Raw genomic sequence first — 10382 nt, forward strand, 5'->3', positions numbered from 1 at the left:
AGCCCCTTTGAAGGAACGTATGCTTACAGATAGCAGTATGGAGCTAAACCACTGTCTGGACAAAACTAAACCAGCAGAAATTGTTAAGAGCGGGGCTCTATATATGAATTGGAAAACTACATGAAATAAACCTCTGGGCTCTGAAAGCTTGCATATAGAACTTTAATGGTTAGCCAATAAAGGTATCATACCTTCTATACTTTTGTCTTTTTTGACACAAATGTATTTAACATTGCATATTGTTTCTGGCTAACACGGTACTACACTATTTTTTACTGTACTTCTTGAAATTTATGCAAAGACAGTAAAGCAAAGTATTTACAAAGTTACCCAACTTTTTATGAACATTTTAACTGTAAAATTTTATTAAAAGGTGTATGGATAATATCCATAAGCATTTTCAGCAGTCTCAAAGTCTTCCACTTAGATACCGTACCGTTTGTACCGACTAGAGGAGTTACTCCTGGGATTAAAACGGATATGTCATCTGAACAGGCTGCCCTGTGTGCTGTTTGGGCAAGAGCAGCAATGAAAGATTACACCATATGAATCCATTGTATTCATGAGAGAGCATTTCCCCCGCCCCTCTCAACTGTGACTAATTTTGCCAAAATCAGGTATCTCATCTCCTAATGTAGTGGTAAATGGATGCACGTTGCAGGATGTTTGATCACTTCCCATCCAAACACACATCCATAAATTAGGGAAATGGAAAAGCACAAGTGTAGGGTATGCTTCAAGTAGGTTTTATTTTAACATTTCATTCTCAGAACGATGAAACACCGCTGGTGAATTTAGTTAGTCATACACAGTTTATGAGAAAACAGCCATGTTTCGAGTTAGGGTATGTTCACACGGCGGGGGTCCGTAACGGCTGAAATTACGGGGATGTTTCAGCCTGAAAACATCCCCGTAATTTCAGCCGTACCGGCATGTGCAGGCGCTTGAACGCCGCGTCAATTACGGCCGTAATTAGCGCTGCTATTCATTGGAGTCAATGAATAGCGGCTCCAATTACGGCCAAAGAAGTGACAGGTCACTTCTTCTACGCGGGCGTCTATTTACGCGCCGTCATTTGACAGCGGCGCGTAAATATACGCCTCGTGTGAACAGACAAACGTCTGCCCATTGCTTTCAATGGGCAGATGTTTGTCAGCGCTATTGAGGCGCTATTTTCAGACGTAATTCGGGGCAAAAACGCCCGAATTACGTCCGTAAATAGGCCGTGTGAACATACCCTTAGGGTATGTTCACACGGCCTATTTACGGACGTAAATCGGGCGTTTTTGCCCCGAATTACGTAAATAGACGCCCGCGTCAAAGAAGTGACCTGTCACATCTTTGGCCGTAATTGGAGCCGTTATTCATTCACTCCAATGAATAGCAGCGCCAATTACGGCCGTAATTGACGCGGCGTTCAAGCGCCTGCACATGCCGGTACGGCTGAAATTACGGGGATGTTTTCAGGCTGAAACATCCCCGTAATTTCAGCCGTAACGGACGCCCTCGTGTGAACATACCCTTAGGTATAACCCTTTATCAGGCTGATAATCTGAAGAGATGTGTATGTGCAGTGATGGAGTTTCACATATAAACAGCAGCCTGTCAGTCACCGTGGAAAATGTTGGGGGTAGTGCTCCACACATGAATATGGCGGACTCATAACTTTGAATCACCTGTATTCTTTCATTGCCTATATTACACAAACAGCACAATTTTTTTTTTTATAGAAGTATGGACCTGTATTTGTAATATGCTATAGGGCAGCAAATTCAGTTGACAGATCCAATTTAAATATGTATCGCTTAATTTATACTGTACCTTTCGTTTTGCTATTTTAGTTTACCTTTATACTTCCTCTTCTTTCCCCTGACATTAATCTAATTAATCAGTATATAAAAGTTTTTTGAAGTTTTTTTTAATGAATAATATACAGTTTTGTGTAGAAAAGCAAAGCTAGTCCCAGGATGTGGGCCTTTGTACGAGAGTCACAGTTGGCCCCCTATTTACCCCATTATTTTATGTTTTTCATCTATTCACTCTTCAGTAGTCAAATATAGTTTAGTTATAATGAAATCTAAACAAACGTCTCTGCATTTCATTTTCTGTATGTATTCTTTTAATGATTTACAGTTTTTTTTGTTTTTATGTTTTCAAGGTATCACAGGACCGGAGGCTATAATGTGAACAACGAGAAAAAACTAAAATTTGCAGGTCCTACATAAGGACACTTTTAGTTAATTATAATTCTGTCAAATTATAAATAACTACATGGACTCGAACTTGAATTTCTATCTCATGTAATGATATGTTACGTAGCTGGAAATGGATGTCTATTTATTGCCATTGTACTGGTGAAATTTAAAACCTTATCCTTCTTATAAAACAAGATAGTGTTGGTCTTAATTCAATGTTCTTTATAAGTAAAGTTTTAATTCTTCCTAAAACATCAGGTAACAACACTGTTGCTCTGTATTTCACTTATCATCCACTAAAATACTTAAAGTGTAGCTAAACGTTCGTCAAACTTCTGAAATGTCATAAGTTTGGATTGGCGGGGGTCCGAGCACTGAGACCCCCACCAATCGCTAGAACGAAGCAGCTGAAGCGTTCGTGTGAGCGCTCAGTCGCTTCATGTCTGTTCGGCTTTTTCCGGAAAGCCAATGTATCGGTGTACGGGCTCATAGACATTCTATTGAGTCTGTACACCGATACATTCATTTCCGGAAAAAGCCGAACAGACACTGAGCAGCTGGGCGCTCACATGAGTACTTCAGCTGCTTCGTTCTAGCGATTGGTGGGGGTCTCAGCGCTCGGACCCTCTCCAATCCAAATTTCTGACATGTCACTATGACATGTCAGAAGTTTGTCGAACGTTTAGCTACACTTTAAATGAATTTCCACTCTGGGGCACTCAGTAGGATGTTGCATAGTTGTAACAAAAGTGCTAGACACTCTTACTAAGGTATATTGAGTTAATCTATATTATTTATGTGCAACTTTTTTTTACGTTAGTTGATCTGGCGTCCTGCTCAAGGTGCCATTATGACAATCCAACTACATTAACCGTTTAAGGTTCGAGCCATTTTTTATTTTTTCATTTTCGTTTTTCACTTCCCCCCCTTCCAAGAGCTATAACGTTTTAATTTTTCCATCCATAGAGTGGTGTGAGGGCTTTTATTTTGCGGGAGGATGTGTAGTTTCTATGGGTAGCATTTAAAGTACCATATAATGTACTCGGAAGCTGATTTTTTTTAATTTGCGGGCTGAAATTGGAAAAAACTGCAATTCCTCCATTATTTTTTGGGTTCTGTTTTTACGTCTTTCATCGTGTGGTAAAAACAACAACTTAACTTTATTCTGTGGCTCAATATGATTACAGTGATATCAAATCTATATAGATTTTTTTTATATTTTTCTACTTTAAAAAAACAAAACATTTTTTGTTCAAATAAAGAGAGCCATAATTTTTTTTATTTTTCCGTGCATTGAGCGGTGTGAGGGCTTATTTTTTGCGGGACGAGCTGTAATTTTATTGACTTTTTGACCACTATTTATTAGATTTTTTTGGGGAGCTAAGGTGACCAATTTTAATTTTTTGTGACGTTCACCGTGTGCGTTAAATAACACTATATTGTAATAGCTCAGACTTTTACGGACGCAGCTATACGAATTTTGTTTACTTTTTTTATTTTATTACTTTAGAGGAAAAATGGCAAAAGGGGTGTTTTTTTTAAACTTTTTCTGCACTACTAAAATCTTTGTATCACTTCTTTTTACACATTTTATTAGTCCCCCTAGGGGACTTGAACCACCGATCGTTAGATAGCTGGTACAATATACTGCAATACTAATGTGTTGCAGTATATCGTCATTTTTACAGGCATCTGTTGCGGGGGGGGGGGGAGATGAGCTGACGGAGGGAGCCGCCCCCTCTTTTCAACGCCTCAGATGCTGCGATCGCGATTGACTGCAGCATTTGATGGGTTAAACAGCCAGGAACAGCACGATCGCTCCTCCCGGCTATTAGTCCTGGGTGTCGGCTGTAAAACACAGCCAACACCCGCAGCATATGAAGCGAGCTTCATACATCACCCCCCCCCCCCCCGAACCATGATGTACCGGTGCGTCATGGTGCATCAAGGGGTTAAAGTCTTCTGTTTATGTTTTTACATTTTGTAATGGGCTATGTCAAGTCTGCCTAACTAATAACTTTTGCCCAAATACATCCTCCCAAGCACAGAAAAATATCAGATTGTGGCCTTTACATGCAGAACCACATTGCAGTTTTTATGGAAGGAAAATGTTTTAGAACTTCTTTAAGAAAAAAAAAAAACAAGACAAAAATGTGTATATTTAATATGTGGTTTTATATGTGTCCTAGTAGTTTAACTTCCTGTTATACCATTAACCATATATTTGTACATACCAGCTACACAGGTTGTAGTACAATGATTAGCTATAAAATAAGCCTAGAAAACAGAATTGTAAAATGTTAGTGTAGTCCAGTTAGTTACTGGAATCAAATGCCACAGAGATAAATTAGATGTTTTTTTTCTTAACCAACGCCAAGGTTCCAGACCTGTGTCATATCGTCCTCGGGCAAATCCTTCAACAACACATATCTCCATATATATTAAAACTGCATTTATTAACCACTTGTATCTAAGGCCAATAAGATGTAAAGAGCACAAAGCCTATAGAAGGTACATCCATCACAAAATAGTGTCTCGGTCTTACATAGATTAGATGATAAACTGACAATATATTCTATATGACAACATTTAAAGAATATATGTGCATGTACCTCTTTATATGTCTTTTAATGTGTACTTTACATATTACTAAAATAATGTAAGTACACTTAAAGAGGCTCTGTCACCAGATTATAAATGCCCTATCTCCTACATAATGTGATCGGCGCTGTAATGTAGATAACAACAGTGGTAAAAACGATACTTTTTTTAGCAAGTTATGAGCAAATTTAGATTTATGCTAATTTGTTTCCTAATGACCAACTGGGCTTGTTTTTATTATTGACCAACTGGGCATTTTGAAGAGAAGTGTATGACGCTGACCTGTTCCAGCCCTGCGTGATTGTGCAGTGAAAGAAGCTGGGCTGGAACAATGAGAAGTGTATTATGCTGATTGGTCACTGATTGGTCAGCGTCATACACTCCTCCGTACAATGCACAGTTGGTCAAAAGTAAAAACACGCCCAGTTGGTCATTAGGACACTAATTAGCATAAATCTAAAATTACTCATAATTTGCTCAAAAATGATTGTTTTTCAAAATAAAAAACACTGTTGTTATCAACATTACAGCACCGATAAGATTATGTAGGAGATAGGGCATTTATAATCTGGTGACAATGCCTCTTTAAAATCAAGGACTATTAGCACGGAAGGAGATGCAGACCGTTTGAACCAAGATCCCCCAACAAGGGTTCTCCAACCTTGTTAAAGGGGTTTTCTGACCCTCATTTTGAAGGTCTGGGCATACTTAACCCCTTAACGGCCGGCGTATAGTATTTTTACGTCGGCCGTTCATGGTAGTTCTTCTGGAAATGCGTCGGCACTTCAGAAGAACTTTCCCCGCATCGTGCGGGGTACTGCTGAAGCCTGGGCTGTTAGTAACAGCCTCGGGTTTCAGGGCAACGATCGGAGACCACTAGCAGTGTTGTCCGATCATATTTAACCCCTCAGACGTGGTGCTGAATAGCGGGTGCCGCATCTCACTGATTTTAGAGGCAGGGGGCTCCCTCTCTCATCCCACTAGCATCCCCGCGTGCATCGCGGGGTGACGATGGGTACTATGGCATCCTGGAGGCCTAATAAAGGCCCCCAGGACTGCCCTTAGTAATTGCCTGTTAGACCATTCCAGAGGCATGACCTAATAGGTGCCTGTCAGTTTTACACTGACCGGCAATAATACACTGCAATAGCGATCAGAAGTCTGCACAGTAAAGTCCCCTAGTGGGACTAAAAATAAAGTTAAAAAAAAAGTTAAATAAATTTTAAATAAATCAATAAATCTCCCAAGTGAAAAAAAAAAACACTTTTTCCCCTTACAAAATGCTTTATGAAAAAAAGTTAAAAGTTACTCATATTTGGCCACGTCCGTAACAAACCCAACTATAAAATGATTACATTATTTAACCCGCACGGTGAACGCCGTAAAAAATATAATAAAAAAACAACGCCAGAATTGTTGTTTTCTGTTCATCCTGCCTTCAAAAGAATTTGATAAAAAGTGATCAAACCATCGCATCTACTCCAAAATGGTACCAATACAAACTACAAGTCGTCCCGCAAAAAGAAATAGCCCTTATACAGCTGCATCGGTCAAAAAATAAAAAAGTTATGGCACTTAAAATATGACGACACAAAAGCAAATAATTTTGAAAAAAATGTGTTTTTACTGTGTAAAAGTAGGAAAACATAAACAAATCCATATAAATTTGGTATCACCGCAATCGTAACGAACCGCTGAATAAAGTTATTATGTTATTTATACCACACGGTAAACAGCATAAAATGAAGACGCAAAACAAATGGCGAAATTTCTGTTTTCTTTCCAGTACCCGACTAAAAAAAGTTATTAAAAAGTTAATCAATAAATTATATGTACCCCAAAATGGTGCTATTATAAAATGCAACTTGTCCCGCAATTTAAAAAAAAGTCCTTATACAACTATGTCGACGCAAAAATAAAAAAGTTATAGCTCTTTGAATGCGACGATGGAAAAACTTAAAAAACTGCTCGGTCATTAAGGTTTAATATAACTTCGGTATTAAGGGGTTAATACCTTCCAATAAATCTCCCAAATACCTTATTTTTGTTTCTGATGCTTTCCTGACAATCTCCACTCTCCTGCACCTCTTTTCTGTTTTATTGCGCCTAGGAGTTCCATTCCACTGCAGTTTCTGATCCTCCTAAACTACATCTACCACAATGTATAGCGCTGGCATCTCATCCAGCTCCAGTTTCGACGTAGCACACCTTGGTAAGACCGCCCGCTCCAGTTTCATTGGCCGCTGAGATCAGTGCAGGCTTAGGATAGTCCACAAGGCTTATGTAAGTAAAAAAAATTCTTGCGCAGGCACAGTGGAGGCAATGTACTGAGCATGCGTAGGGCAAATTGTTAATTTGAACTGTGCATGCTCTGTGAATGATTGAACGTATTCACCCGCCTCACCCTTGGACATAACGTCAGCAGTGACGTTCTGAACATTGAGCAGGCCATTAGGGAGCATGGGCAGTGAATGAACGGGACGTCACCAAGTGAAAATCAGATGGGGTCGGCATAACGTGACTGGCAACGGGATCGCAAAAACCGTGCAGATTCTCCAGCGTGAGTAGTTTGAAAAGCGATGTGTAATGGCAGCTGTAGGTTATTGCCCATTAGCTGGGAGGTGCCTGAAAATCCCTTTAACCATTACAGAAAGCAGCCTAGTGCTGTTATTCACATATTAATAACAGGGGTGCCAAGATTTTTGGAACCTATGTTTTCCAAAACACAATTGTATTACTGTAGAAACCATTACTTATATTTTGCTGCTTACCCCTTTGTTTACACCCAAGGTGTGTGTGTGTGTGTGTGTGTGTGTGTGTGCGTGCGTGCGCGCGCGCATGCGTGCGTGTCAGTTATAGGATTGTGCCAGATAGTAAATATGACATTGCACTGATAACACTTTAAAAATCAGTCACCTTTATGTACGCTCTTACATAAAAATGTCATATATTTATTACATCTCATACAAGGTCTGGCAAAATGCTACAGATAATGAACATAAGAATCACTTAACACAAGGGGAAACATTACCAAAAAATAATATATGTGTGGAAAAACGACAGTTTCATAAATCCTCATATAAAGGGGATGCCTGCTTAAAGGAGGTAAAAGGTATTAGAGCGCAGAGGAGTTGACATAATGTAAGTAAGAAAAATATAGAGAAGCAAAAAGAAAAAGTAACCTGACAGATGAATAAGAGGTAAACTATAAAGAGAAAAAGTAAAATAAAGTGATCAAAAGAAAATAGAAAAAGCAAAACCAAGAGAATAGATGCCGAGATTATGTAGACAGATGAATAATAAGCTGTGTAAGAGAAGGGACTGAGTGTTTAAAACCAGACAACATCTACCTATGTTAAAGGTTCTGGTTGATGAGCTGTTTTTGCAGGAGGTAACAGCTGGCGGTTGACCATTTTATAGAGTCAGTTTCATTAGTAGCCAATTATTTTATCAAAGAACAGAAGAAAAGGAGAGCTTGTAGCCAGAAATATATAAAAAGTAGAAACTTTATTAACATGTAAGGACAAACAATTATATAAAAAACAATGTATATATATAATACAATATAAGGACAAGACCCTAGTAAAAAAGGTTTAGGGAGCAGATATCAGCATTACTGATGTACAAGCTGGGTTAACAGAATTGTCACAGGTCCAATCATATCAGATATTCAAAGAAATTTCCTATACAGAAAATACCACATTTGTATATACTCTATGTTGAGTTTTAAGCAGGAAAAAAAAGGAATTCCAGCTATCTTAGTCAGGTGTTAGTATAAAGATATATGGACAAAAGCTTACCCATGATTTATTATGGTTACAGTCCGATAAGTGCTCCACCACAAAAGCCCCAACGCGCGTTTCGCTAATCGATTACTTCCTCAGGGGGAAATGTGTGTCTGTGTCCTATATCTTGCAGCCCTTTTATATTGTGTGCCACTATAGAGAAATGCCGATGATTATTGGCGCATGCCCAGTGACACGGCCGGAAGCGAGGAATGCCCCACTTCCGCCTCCAAATGCTGGAGCGGACATCCGGATTCCCGACGCGTAGCGGGAGTTCCGGGCATGCGCAGTGCATCTACAGAGATAGAGCGGGGACAGCGTCACAACAACGGCCGGGTCTGGGCATGCGCACACATCGTGATGGTAGACCTATGAGTCTGGTAAGTAGAATGATATCCATATGGCTGTAGTGCATTATACATGTATACGAGGACATTTGTCAAAATGCCATAGTTTGTAAATAGAGCAAATGATTGGCTCAGTGAGCTAGTACAACGTGTGATTCAATACAGTAGATACAAAGAGTATGGACAGAGCCGTACTACAAAAATGTTTTATATATATATTTATGTAAAATGTGTACATATTGTGAGGAAATACTAAATAAAGGAGAAATAGATAAAAATTAATAATTAGTTGCGGCGGAGAGTATATTGTCTGAAGCACCTACAGACTGAACGCAATATAAGATAATAAAGAGAAAGGATGACAAATAACAAAACAAAAAATATATATTAAATATAATATAGAAGTGCAGAATAAGACAATAGCACACGCTATTGATATCAAAAGTGACAATAATATAAGGTGACCATACCTAATACTAATAAACAAATGTATCGATCACATACACAGTGCTAACGTGCTAAATAAAGGGGAAACTAAATAAACAGGGCAATACATAATAAAAATGAAAGCAAAAACATAAATCAATGTATAATGCAATTACATGATACATACAGACATCATGTAGAGTTTAATATATTCATTAAATAGTAATCACAATATAGATTTAATCAGAATAACCTGTTTTGTAGGGCAAGAAAAAGGGAGAAAAGGGACACTGTGTCCATCTATTCCCCAAATTCTGACCGTACATGCATTTACTATAGGGAAAACTATTCATCGAAAAAATCCATGTTACAAATCCATAGTCTACGGTACAGTGGATCAAAAAATTATTGTTTTCCTGATGGCTAGTTGATAGAAAGAAGGGTAGAAACATCACTCAAACTATCATCGGGCAGCATACATATGAGAACACTATTTAGAAACCTAGATAAAAAACAAACAGTTAGAAAATACAACAAATAAGATTAAAATATTCTAGATAGCAGAGATCATAAAAATGGAGCGAAGCTCAAATTTTCGTTCAGGCCATGAGGTTTCATGGATCCGATCATTACGATCCATTTACATTCCCTTTGTGACAAAAGTTTCTTCACATTGCCCCCTCTGATGCCACAATGTATTTTGTCGATACCACGTATCGACAGAGTTTTTGGATTACAATTGTGGTGTTTTTTAAAATGTCTGGGTAGGGTTTTGAGGGTCAAGAGATCCTCAACTTCGTTTGCTTTAATAATGTCTCGCACGTGTTCCCTAGTGCGAGTTCTCAGTTCCCTAGATGTTAGTCCAATATAGATTTTCTGGCAGCCACATGTGGCATAATATATCACATGTGTACTGCTGCATGAAATGTAGTCCCTAATCTCGAACTGTCTCACTCCGTCAGCCGATGAAAAGTTAGTCGCCCGACTTTTTATATATTTCTGGCTACAAGCTCTCCTTTTCTTCTGTT

The 10382-nt window shown here is 38.6% G+C and overlaps 1 protein-coding gene across 1 annotated transcript in view; it reads left to right on the forward strand.

The window, feature by feature from the left end:
• Positions 1 to 2384, forward strand: part of HBEGF (heparin binding EGF like growth factor) — a 353504-nt gene extending 351120 nt beyond the window's left edge. Inside the window, exon 5 of the mRNA XM_075856379.1 lies at positions 2159 to 2384. Coding sequence (XP_075712494.1) covers positions 2159 to 2225 — 67 coding nt within the window. The 3' untranslated portion in view covers positions 2226 to 2384. The remainder of the gene's footprint in view (positions 1 to 2158) is intronic.
• Positions 2385 to 10382: the final 7998 nt, after the last annotated feature.

This window comes from Rhinoderma darwinii, chromosome 3, assembly GCF_050947455.1.
Source record: "Rhinoderma darwinii isolate aRhiDar2 chromosome 3, aRhiDar2.hap1, whole genome shotgun sequence".
Lineage (NCBI taxonomy): Eukaryota > Metazoa > Chordata > Amphibia > Anura > Rhinodermatidae > Rhinoderma > Rhinoderma darwinii.